We start from the raw sequence: 13,070 nt of genomic DNA on the forward strand, positions 1-13,070 counted from the left end.
CAAAACTACACGACTTCACTGAATGAAACCAAAGATGAATTAGGCAAATGGAAAGGAGTTCCATGCCTATGGATTGGAAGAATTAATATTGTTAAAATGTCCCTATTACTCTAAGCCATCTATAGATTGACTGCAATCCCTATCAAAGTTCCAATGGCATTTTTCACATAGAAAAAAAAAATCCTAAAATTTGTATGGAACCAGAAAAGATCCCATATAGCCAAAGCAGTTATGAGAACAAAGAACAAAGCTTATAGGCATCACACTTCCTGATTTCAAACTAAACTATAAAGCTTTAGTAATTAAAACCACATGGCACTGGCAGAAAAACAAGACACACAGACCAGTAGAACAGAACAGAGTCCCAAATTAAACCTCTACATATATGGTCAACTAATATTCAACAAGGCAGCCAAGAACACCCAGTGGAGAAAAGATAGTATTTCAACAAATTGTGCTGGGAAAGCTGGATAAACACAGAAAAGTGAAACTGGGCCCCTAATCCTATACCACTCACAAAAATTAACTTGAAGCAGATCGACTTAAATATAAGCCTTGACACCAAAAAACTCCTAGAAAAAAAACAGGAAAGAAGTTCCTTCGTGGTGGTGTTGGCAATGACATTTTACGGGTATGACACCAAAAGCAAAAGCAACAAAAGCAAAAATTAACAAGTGGGACTAGAGCAAAGCAAAAAGCTTTTGCACATTGGGCAGCCCCGGTGGCTCAGTGGAGGCCCGGGATCGCGTCGGGCTCCCTGCATGGAGCCTGCCTCTCCCTCTGTCTCTGCCTCTCTCTCTCTCTCTCTCTCTCTCTGTGTCTGTCATGAATAAATAAAAAATAAAAATAAAAAAAATGCAAAAGCAACAACATAATGGAAAGGTAATGTACAGAATGGGAGGAAATATTTGCAAAGCAAATACTAGATAAGAAGTTAATATCCAAAATATATAAACAGTTCTCCAAGTAAACACCAAATGGCAGATGGCACTTGTGCAGCAGGAAGGTCTGGAGGGCTTGGGGGGACTTGGGATGGGAGGCAGTGGTGGCTTCTTTAGGTTTGGCAGTGGCATGCAGGACTGGGGTTGCAGCCCTGATGAGGCTGGGGCCAAGGCCAAGAACTAACTAGGTCCTTGTGATCAAGCTGAGCTGCCTGGTTAAGACATGAAAATCAAGTCCCTGGAGTAAAAGTATCTCTTGTCCCTGCCCATCACTGAATCTCAGATCGACTTTCCTGGAGGTATCTGTCAAGGATGAGGTTTTGAACATTATGCCTGTTCAAAAACAAACCCATGCTGGCCAGCAGACCAGGCTCGAGATATTTGTTGCCATCAGAGATGACAACATACACATTGTTCTGGGTTAAGTGCTCCAAGGTAGCAACAGTCATCCATGGGGCCATCTCCTGGCCAAGCTTTCCATCCCTGTGTGGAGAGGCTACTGTAGAATAAAATCAGCAAGCCCCACATCATGCCATGCAAGGTGACTGGCTGCTGTGGCTCTGTGCTGGTGTGCCTCATCACTGCTCCCAGCATCACTGGCTTTGTCTCAGCCCCTATGCCCAAGAAGCTACTGATGATGGCCTCAGCCAGGGGCTGCACGGCCACCCAAGGCAGCTTTGCCAAGGCCACTTGTGATGCCATTTCCAAGACCTAGTGCTGACCTCTGGAAAGAGATTGTGTTCAAGTCTCCCTATCAGGAATTCAACTATCTTGTAAAGACTCACATCAGAGTCTCCATGCAGAGGACCCAGGCCCCAGCCAGTATATAGCTTTATACAAGAAAAATAAAGTGAATTAAAATCTATTGAATACACACCCCCCCCACACCCAATTCACACTATTCAACAACAAAACCAATCCAATTAAAAAATGGGTAGAGGAACTAGACATTTTGTCAAAGCAGACCTCAAAATGGCCAATGGGTACATGAAAAGATGCTCAACATCACTAATCATCAGGGAAATGCAAACAACAAAAACCCCCACAATGAGACCATCTCACACCTATTAGAATGACTATCATCAAGAGGACAAGAAATAAGCATTAGTGAGGATGTGGAGAAAAGGGAACCCTTGTACACAGGAGGGAGTGTAAATTGGTACAGCCACTATGGAAAACAGTATGGAGGCTCCTCAAAATAAAAAGAGAACTACTCTATGATCCAGCAATTCCACTTACGGGTATATCCCCAAAGGAAATGAAAACAGGATATTAAAGAGATATATGCAATCCCATGTTTATTGCAGCATTATTCACAATAGCCAAGACATGGAAACAAGTATTCCCATCAACTGATGAATGGATAAAGATTATACACACACACACGATACAATATTCAGTCATAAGAAGTCTATCTGCCATTTGTAACATGGATGGACCTTGAGGGCAGCTAAGTGACATAAGTTAGAGACAAATACTATATATAGTTATCAATTATATGTGGAATCTTAAAGCCAAACTCCTAAAAATAGTAAAATGGTTACCAGGGTGCTGGAGGTTGGGGGAATAGGAGAGATGTTTAAGTGTAAAAACTAGCAACTAGTAAATAAGCTACATCCTAGAGCTCTAATGCACAGCATGATTATAGATAATATTGTATTATAAACATCAAACTTGCTAAGAGATCGATCCTAATTAGTCCTGCCACAAAAAAAATAATGTGAGGTGATGAAGATACACGATATTAACAATCATATTGCCATATATGTACAAAACCAGTATGTACACCTTAAATTTACATATGTCAAATATGTTCCAATAAAAAAAAAGTTATGGGTGGTTCTGAGCTTCACTTTGTGCTAGGCGCTGTGCAGTTTATCACACTGTCTAATCCTTACAACAATTCTGTTATAGGTGAGGAAACCATGGCACAGAAAAAGTATAGAGAAAACTTAAATTCTTGTATATTAACAAGGATTACAAATATTCCAAGTGGTTGATCCAATATTCAAACCTGGGCAATCTGTCTTTGAACACCTGCTGTGCAATGGAAAATATTAAAAATAATGGAATTAATTAGTAAAGTCCCCGGCCTTTGAGCATCACAGTTTAGTAGAGGCAATGAATATGTAAATTCCAATCTTTTTACACTAATAGAGGTGTAATAGTGATTATGCAGAGCAAGAGAAATGCGCAGTACTGCCTATGAGGTTAAGATAGGTGTTAAGGAGGTAACATTGCAGTTTGAGTTTGTCATCTGGATGAGAAAAGGATGTGCCAGGCAGAGGAAATGGGAGACACAGAGGCAGGCAGCACGATGCATACTGAAGGTGCCTGCTGAATCAAAGTGTGAAGTAACTGGGAATGTTTAAGGAACTACATGTACTCTTAGTATTAGAGGAGCATAACTTCTGTGTGCTAAGCCTCAAGGAATGATAGTTGGATCAGAGAGAAAGCTGTGTGGTGCAAAATACCAGAATTTTAGCTATACAAGTAGTTCCTTTGTGAGTCAGGCATTGCCACTCTTAACCAACACATGGTTTCCTTTCCCTCTTCGTCATACACAAGATGGGAACTTTCAAACTTTCTGTGATGGATTAGGGTCATGTGACTAATCCTGCTGATAGGGTAGAGGTGGAAGTGGTGTGTCCCTTCTGTGCCCTGGGGTACAAGAGCCAGTGCAGGTGCTCCACGGTCCTTTCCCTTGCTCCAGGGACTGCGGAGGCATCATGTTCCAGTTAGTGGGTTCCAGAACTACAACAGCATCAGTCTGATTCTTTGGGGGACAATATGAAAACTCCCTGTGTATAGAACATTAACTCTGGCCCATCAGTTAATGTCTAGTCTCTGCAGCTGTTACCATGTTGTCCTGTGGTCCACGACCGTGGTCGGCCCACTAGCTGCGATCACCCTCAGCTCCTGACCTTAACTGAGACAACTGGCTATCTCCTAACAACTGCTCCAAACAGCCCCCCTTCCTTCTGACTTATCACCATTCTCCCTGCTCCTCTTCTCTTTTAGAAAGTAATTTCCGGGCAACCCTGGTGGGCCCAGTGGTTTAGTGCCACCTTCAGCCTAGGGCCTGATCCTGGAGACCCAGGATTGAGTCCCACGTCAGGCTCCCTGCAGGGAGCCTGCGTCTCCCTCTGCCTGTGTCTCTGCCTCTCTTTGTATCTCTCATGAATAAATAAAATCTTTAAAAAAAGTAATTTCTTCCTCTTCCTCCTCTTCAGTGTTGATCCCTCATCCCGTACCCTCTTCAAGGGTTTTCCTCCAACGATAATACCATCTTCTGCATATGTCCCTTTCAATTACCGCCTTCCTCTCCACCTACAAACCCATTCAACTCTTCCTCATTTAAAGTCTCTTTCAATCTCCAAGTTTCCATCTTTTCCTATACCATATTTTCAAAAATAGATAACTTTTTCTATTTTTCCCACCTCTCATTCTCTTTTTAAGAAATTTGGCCTCAGGGATCCCTGGGTGGCTCAGTGGTTTGGCGCCTGCCTTGGGCTCAGGGCGTGATCCTGGAGTCCTGGGATCGAATCCCACATCCCGCATCGGGCTCCCTGCATGGAGCCTGCTTCTCCCTCTGCCTGTGTCTCTGCCTCTCTGTGTCTCTCATGAATAAATAAAATCTTAAAAAAAAAAAAAGAAAAAGAAATTTGGCCTCTAGTTCCTATCAGTATTCAAACTACTCTCAACAACCTTGGTCAAAGCCAGAAGCCTTTTCTTGGTCATAGAATTGAGTTATGCTGTAGCCTGAAGAAATTTGTTTAGAGATCATCTAATCTCAATCTACTACTTTTATTCATATTGAAGCCCAAATGAGAACACAATAGAATACTGCCCAGTAAGAAATGCCAATAAACTGTGACTATACTGGTTTTGCCCATTTGCTGAGATTGTGAGCAAAGGAAATGAAGTTTGAAAGGTAAAGCTAGAAAAAAAAAAAGAAAGGTAAAGCAGCAAAACCTTGAGGACAGCTCCAAGACTGGACCTAAACTGGCTGTTTTAGTTCTGAATTGCTCAGAACATTCAATGATGTATCTAGGCAATTTCAGAGAGTACCTCCTGCAAGGTCTCAGAATGCAAAGGGCTCTGTAAGTTGACACTGCAACATGATGATGGATATATTGAAAATTTGATGTTTGTCAAGAAAGTTTTCATTTCCACTTCTGAAATGCATTTTGTTGAAAACTCCCTTCATGTGACCAATTTGTGACCTGTTAGAAAGGATGTACTCTTCACCAGAGGACTTCTCAGGAAGAAGTACTATGGGCTGATGCTATGTTGTATGCAAAGAGATTAATTAATCATGAGTTACAGCAGAGTGTTAAAGTGATTTCTAAGGTATTTAATATTTTTTTAAAGATTTATTTATTCATGAGAGACACAGAGAGAGAGAGGCAGAGACAGGCAGAGGGAGAAGCAGGCTCCCTGTGGGGAGCCTGATGCGGGACTCAAGCCCAGGACCCTAGGATCACAACCTGAGCCAAAGGCAGACGCTCAATCACTGAGCCACCCAGGTGCTTCTTGACAGCCCTTTTAAAAGGAAACCTGATCTGAGTGACGGACATTAAGGAGGGCACATGATGAGATAAACACTGGGTGTTATACTATATGTTGGCAAAGTGAATTTAAATAAAATATATTTTTAAAAAAGGCAATCTGATAACCTTATTAAATTTAAAACTACATATACTTTGCAACCTAGCCATCTGTTACCATGAAACTATCTCCTATAATTAACACTACTAGAGAATAAGGACTTACATATGAGATTTCCTGCAGTGTTGTAGTAGGAGAAAAAAAAAACAAAAGAGACACCAAGAGAATGCCCATCATATGCAGGAATTAAGAATAAGTTGGAGCTATACCACTTGATTTGAACTAATTTCTCTAAGATGTTGAGAAAATGATCAAGGTATATATGTACTGTGCTTCACTATATAACAAGGAGAAAACTATGTTTACATACATACATACATATGTGCTTATCTGCATTGGTTTGGGGGGAAGGTAATGTTGGAAGGAGGGGCTGAGAAAAGGTGGGGCAAAGAAAAAAGGGAAAGAAAGGAAAAAAGGGGGAAAGGAAAAGTAAATTCTTCTGTATATATTCTATTTTATTTATAAACTCCCAAAAGTAATTGTCTCCAAAACACGTTACCTCTCTAAAGCAACAGATTTCTTTACTAGCTGAAAGTATCCAATTCCTTAAAATGAACATACAACAAAAAGCCTCCCAAAACCAAAATTAAAATGCCTTGGCTAAATCAACCCTGAAAAAATGATGTTCCAGTGGCTGTCACACATCCTACAATATTTATGACCTAACACACGTGGTATAAAACCTTATTAAAAGTTACTGCTTTTTCAGGCACTGTCTTGTTTCAAACAGCTCTCGTGTATAGTACAATGAAGAGACTGGTCACAACTCTGAGGCCTAAGTCCACAAACATTCCCATTCCTGTTGTTCAGTTACTCTGTCCCATCATAGCAAGGGTGAACTCAATCTCTTCTTCATATATACTTACTAGTACATGTAGAAAAAAGAAAAGACAAGGTCCTTGCCCTTAAGAACCTATAGTTTCTTTCTTTTTAAGATTTGTTTTCCCAGTATCCCCCTGAATTTCCCAGAATACAGATTTCGGAGGCACCTGGTGCACATGGTATGAAATATCTTAAGTTTTGCCTTCTCCATGCTGGATAAAAGGTAGCAGAAATAGGTGTTCCAATAACTAGGCAAAATGCTGGACAGAAAAACAATAAAAGCAAAACTATGTATGGTGTCACCATAAAGCCAGGGATTTTTACACATTCTATGGGATTAGTAAACTCTTACAAAGGCGAGGGGCTGCTATTCCAGTAAGGTCGTATTAAGTCAATGAAGAAGAATTGCTTCTCAATCCTGAAAACCTGGCTTACCATAATATTAAAAGACAATTCACAAAGCCCACACAGCCTTAACATCAATTTCTACCAAAGCATTCATATAAGACATAATTCTAACCTTATGAGCTCTGATACTGAAGTTTATCCCAGGAGGTTGGTTTAATATTTGAAAAGTCAAATTCATATTTTAACCATATTAACCATAACCATTAACCATAACCATATTAATCCTGGTTAAAGGGATAAATCACATTTATATTACACATAATTACATTAAAGGGATAAATCACAATTATAAGACAGATGTCCCTCACCAAAAGTAGCCAATGAAATTCAACATATTCCCCAGGGTAAAAAGTCTTGGCAAACTAAGAGTCAGAAGACAATAAATTTTATAAAGGGCACCTACAAATATATCTGCACAAATATCAGATATTAAGGTTTCCCTTAACTGAAACCTTAATATCACTGAAAGGTTTTCCTTTGAGATTAAGAAGTAAACAATGCCCCCACGGCCACTGCTATTTAGCACTTTACACTGAAGTCCCAACCAGTGCAAATGGGCTAGAAAAAGAAATACATGATGAAAAGATCAAAGAGGAAGAAACAAAACAGTTTGAATCCTGGCTTTGCCACTTACCAGTCATGCAACCTGGACAAAGTACTTAACTCTGTGTCTCTCTTTCTTCATCTATAAAATGGGGATAATGAATACCTCCTTCACAGAGTTGTTCTGAAAATATTTTAGAAGTACACAGAAAGTGTTTGACTTGTCAAAGGACTGTACAAGTGTTAAATAAAAAATACATTATTCCAAGATGATTGTGCATATAGAAATTTCAAAGAAACTAAACTACTGGAATTGAGAGTAATATTTCCCAGATACAAAATCATTACATGAAAATCAGTTATATTTCTATATACTGTTAGTAACAAACAGAAAATGGCATCCAAAAAGTATCAAGTACTTGTGAATAAAATTAACAAAAGACACAAAAGATCTCTACAGGGATAATTATAGACTCAATAAAAAATTCCAACTAAAGCTGGTAAATTCAATAAGGTTATTCCGAAATGGTTATGAAATGTAAAGGGTCAAGAACAGTCAAGACACTCTCCAAGAAAAACAAGGAGGCAGATAGATATCAAACTCCCAAGTATGTTAACTCACCTGAGAGATCTCTTTCTGTAATGCTCATCCATTTGGTGTATCTACCCGTTTCTCCTCCACTTCTTTTAGATCTTTGAACTAATGTTATCTAAAAAGAGATCTTTCTGGTTTGCTCTATATAAAACAGCACTATCCAATACTCTAATCACTTTATTCCACATTCTGTATTTTTTTAAAGCACCCATCACCAGACTATGTGTATATATATATATTTTTTTATGACTCTCTCCCAAGTATAATATAAGCTAATTGAAGGCACCGTGTCTGTTTATTTGATACAATGCTCTATCTCCAGATAGTTTATCTTGTTGAATGAATAAATTGGCAGAAATCACAAAAATTCTTTTTTTTTTTTAATTTTTTTTTTTTTATTTATTTATGATAGGCACACAGTGAGAGAGAGAGAGGCAGAGACACAGGCAGAGGGAGAAGCAGGCTCCATGCACCGGGAGCCTGACGTGGGATTTGATCCTGGGTCTCCAGGATCGCGCCCTGGGCCAAAGGCAGGCGCTAAACCGCTGTGCCACACAGGGATCCCTTTTTAAAATTTTTTTTTTTTATTTATTTATGATAGAAATCACAAAAATTCTAACTGGCATATGAAGTATGGTGATTAAATTTGAACTAAATTTATTTATTTTTTTTAATTTTTATTTATTTATGATAGTCACAGAGAGAGAGAGAGAGAGGCAGAGACACAGGCAGAGGGAGAAGCAGGCTCCATGCACCGGGAGCCCGACGTGGGACTCGATCCTGGGTCTCCAGGATCGCGCCCTGGGCCAAAGGCAGGCGCCAAACCGCTGCGCCACCCAGGGATCCCTGAACTAAATTTAAAAACTGCAAACTTCTTCACTATTCATCTATTAAATATTGGCTACCAAAACACTGTAACTCTCTCAAATTTAGAATACTACTCTGAGCATTTAAAACTGACCAGTGTGGAGAAAAAAACCAAAAAAACAACAACAACAAAAAAAACCTGACCAGTGTGGGGGATGTGTGGGTGGCTCAGCAGTTGAGCAACTGTGTTCAGCTCAAGGCGTGATCCCAGGTCCGAAGATCAAATTCTACATCGGGCTCCTTGCAAGAAGCCAGCTTCTCTCTCTGCCTATGTCTCTGCCTCTCTCTCTCTGTGTCTCTCATGAATAAATAAATAAAATCTTTAAAAATAAACAAATAAATACTGACCAGTGTGTAAACATTGGCTTTTAGCAATATCTCATACTCTAAGGTAAATAAATGAAATAAGCCCATAAAAAGGAACCATATAAAACACAATCCTAAAATCCTGATGACTCTGATTAGAAAGGCAAAACGGTCAGAGGAACAGGAGTTTAGGGATTTTGCTCATGTAGGAATTAATAGCTATGATGGTTTTTAACATATACTTAGTCCTTTGGTGATCAAAATTATACTTAACTAGATAATATGCTATAGAAAGTATTACATATTTACAATTAACCCAATTTTTGCCGAAAATAAGACCGAGGATTGTGTGAATTTAACATAAAAGCTAATTCAGGGATCCCTGGGTGGCGCAGCGGTTTAGCACCTGCCTTGGGCCCAGGGCATGATCCTGGAGACCTGGGATCGAATCCCATGTCGGGCTCCCGGTGCATGGAGCCTGCTTCTCCCTCTGCCTGTGTCTCTGCCTCTCTCTCTCTCTGTGACTATCATAAATTAAAAAAAAAAAAAAAAAAAAGCTAATTCAGTGCTCTGAAGCTATGAATTTGTACATTTAAGAGAATCCAGTTAAGATGTAGTCTATATAATTAACAGTAGGGTATACCATTATAATTTTTGTATTATCTCCCACTACTATGTGATGTCCCCCCCCCCCCCCCCAGACCTTAAAGAAAGCAATGTACAAAGGGTCTTTCAAAGATTTTGGTGAGTTAATAAGGTCTTGAACCCTGGAGTCTTCTCTTGTTCTATCTAGGCTAGTCCTAGAGTTGAGCTCCAGGGGAATTTGGTTCGGTACTAAATAAATTCAAGTTTGAATGACTCCTGAGAGATGAAGGAACTTCTGAAGCCAGCTGAAAGGTTTATATAATTATTTTCAAATGAGACCAGGGTGGTACAGGTTGAGGGTACAAACAGAAGAGGAACTGACCTCCTATATGGCACCCTTTTTGTTGTATTCCTCCAAGAGTCGTTTAGCTTTCCATTTAATCTTTAGCCTTTTACAGAAATGTCAAGGTAATCAACAAATTCATACATATTATTTTCATTAAGTATTAACTATGTAACAGGAAATCAGAAAAATCACTGATGTATTATATAAAGGCATGAGGATAGAAAGCATTTGATTACAATTACTACCTTCAATTCAAATGGCTCTGGTTTCATGATCTAATGTTGCCAGAGTAGAATTTCTTAGAACAGTCTTCTAAGATTTTTTATTTTTCTGACTTACAATACTTCTCTTCACAATTTAAGGATAGATCTATTTATTTTCCAACCAATTCACTTTAAAAAATGAAATATGCTGATAATAAAACAGCTTATTTCTAGAAGAAAGACAGGTATTAGACATGAAGAAAGGATTCCTTGTGTGTCAACACTTTGTTGAGAAGTTCAGTAAATGCTTCCTTTTGGGCTGAGATCAATATATAGAATCATCTCAATAGCTTGAAATATTTATAATTGTCATGTGCCAAATGACTATTCTTATTCTTATAAAAATACCTGCACACAAACCATAAGGCAACAATACATTAGTATTTACATTTATTTAATATATGCAGTTTACACACTCACTATTGAACAAAATTGGAATGCAAACAAATATACAAATATCATAATAAGCATTATCAACTAAAATAACTGGCACTAGTGTTATAAGCATATTAATGGACCTTGTGAGAAAAAATGGTGGAAGAAGACTGCAGCCCATGGCATTTTTCTTTTTATAAAAGAAAATGCTCAGTAGCACCATAATGGTAATACTTAACTGAAACACATAAGATGGAACATTTCAACTACTATCATTGAGGTTAACCTGTTTTATTTAAGTAAATTATATAGGAAATTAACATTACAGGCAGTATTTTGGCCAACTTCTGTTTATGTCAGCTGAACACCTTCCATAAACAAAAGCAAAAGAAAATAAAGCCAGCCATACGTAGACCCCTCCTTAGTACTTGGTACAAACTCTGCACTGTGCTTTGATTTCATGATTGGAGAAGATACGCATGTCTTAAAACTGAGGTTATGTATTCACTAAAGCCTGAGTGTGTCTTTGGTAGGCCAATACTTTTTCAGCATTGTTATTATTAATCATATTTATGTTTATTTATCTTGTATTTGTGTACATAATCCAAGGTGTCTAGAGAGGGCATTATGGAAGACAACAGAGCAAACTCCTCAAACAACTAGGTCCTTAAGATCCAGCCTATTTCAAAGGCACCAAGAATCAATGGGGTGCAAACTTCCTCTTGGTAGAAGGTCACGTGACTTTTTTTGTAATACTTACAAACTAATGGAATTTTATTTTGTAGTTTTATACATCTTATTTGGTGCTATCAGTATACATAATAACCTACCTTTACATTTTACTTCTAAGATGGCATCAACAATACACAAGATATATAGAGTACCAGATATTTCTATTTCAAAGAAATACTGCCACAATCTTGCTCAAAGTGTCTAAGTATCCAAATGGTAGCAAATGGGCTGCATTAAGCTTTATATATCCACATTGCATATGAAAAAAAAAAGAAATTTATGCCCAGTTATGAATAGAAATGTTACAAAGAGTATCATATACTGAGAGTAACCTGCAAGGTTCTTTAAACAGTATCCCTTAGTGGTTTCAATAAAATGTCACTAACCACTTATCTCCCAACCTCAAGTTTTCTTTGTAAGAATGTTTCTAACTGTATTAGTATTTTATATTGATTATAAATTAAGCCAAATTTCTATCTAAATACACAAGTATGTGCTTCAAGTAATGTTTTGTGGCAAACACACAAAACATACTTAATTATTGTCCTTACAATAATGCACTTTTAAAGCCTTCATTTCAAAGTTTGGTAATTAAGATCCACATGAAACACAATGCTTTGCTGAACACAGAAAATGTATCTGCATTAGATTATATAACCCCGCATTTGCTAGTAACTTGAAACTTAAAGTAGTCACATGTAGTTCAACCAGCTCCAAACAAGGTTGTTCAATGGTAATTAATTTGCAGCATTCACAGGCCTAAATTTCAGTCTGAATTGCAACTTTTAATTCCATTGTCTGATGTGAGTGGTTGTTATTTGTTTCTTTTAGTACATCACCAAAATATAAATCAACATTGGGTTTTATTCCATTGTTACCATGTTCTTCAGCGATATGATTCAATTGTGGAACTTCTGAACATGAAGCGGTTTTGGTAAGCACAGAAATGCTACACTGATGTGGGGAATTTTCCAGACGATCGTTTTCTACCTCAGGAAGAATGTTAACAGTAGCAAAGCGGGCATGATAATCATTGGAACCATGACTGCAAGAAGTTTTCATGCTTTCTAGGTCAGAACAACTAAATTCAGAAAAATGACTAGAGTGAGAATCTGCTACAGATGGCATACTGTCACTGAGGGATGGAGCCTCAAATTCACTTGAGTTCGTGCTTTGTTGTTCTAACAACTGTGCATCCATGTCCTCTCTGGTCTCATTTATCTTCATGTTACTCTTTTTCCTCAATTTACCACTTTTTGCTTTCTTCCCTGCTGTTGCTTCTTTGGACCACTTGGTGGCACCGACTTTACCTTCAGGAAAGCCACTGGATGAACCACCAGGATGACTTCGGGTGGCACTGCCATCCTCCACACTACTGCTTCCACTGTTGTGCCTGAATTTGGATGGCTTTGATTCAATATCTACTTGTACCTCCATACTGTTGCCTTCTCTGGAACATAAGAGTAACACATGTAAATAAATTTCTAATTTCCTTTTATTTTTCTTCAGGTAATAAATAGCAAAGGGAGAGAGGTTTCTGTGTGAAAAATTCAAAGACTTCATAAAACTATCAGAACAAATTAATGCAGGATATGTTCTATTAAAACATTACTTGA

General features: G+C 38.3%; 1 protein-coding gene and 1 pseudogene across 2 annotated transcripts in view; one reads left to right on the top strand and one right to left on the bottom strand.

The window, feature by feature from the left end:
• Positions 1 to 1,149: 1,149 nt before the first annotated feature.
• On the top strand, positions 1,150 to 8,379 carry LOC118353818 (40S ribosomal protein S2-like; annotated as a pseudogene).
• Positions 8,380 to 10,720: 2,341 nt separating this feature from the next.
• The window catches only part of RNF19A (ring finger protein 19A, RBR E3 ubiquitin protein ligase), a 52,392-nt gene continuing 50,042 nt past the window's right edge, over positions 10,721 to 13,070 (bottom strand). For both annotated transcript variants that reach the window (XM_025450141.3, XM_025450140.3), the window contains one exon: positions 10,721 to 12,904. In XM_025450141.3, the coding sequence (XP_025305926.1) occupies positions 12,214 to 12,904 (691 nt within the window). In that variant the 3' untranslated portion in view covers positions 10,721 to 12,213. The remainder of the gene's footprint in view (positions 12,905 to 13,070) is intronic.

This window comes from Canis lupus, chromosome 13 (genome assembly GCF_003254725.2).
Source record: "Canis lupus dingo isolate Sandy chromosome 13, ASM325472v2, whole genome shotgun sequence".
Lineage (NCBI taxonomy): Eukaryota > Metazoa > Chordata > Mammalia > Carnivora > Canidae > Canis > Canis lupus.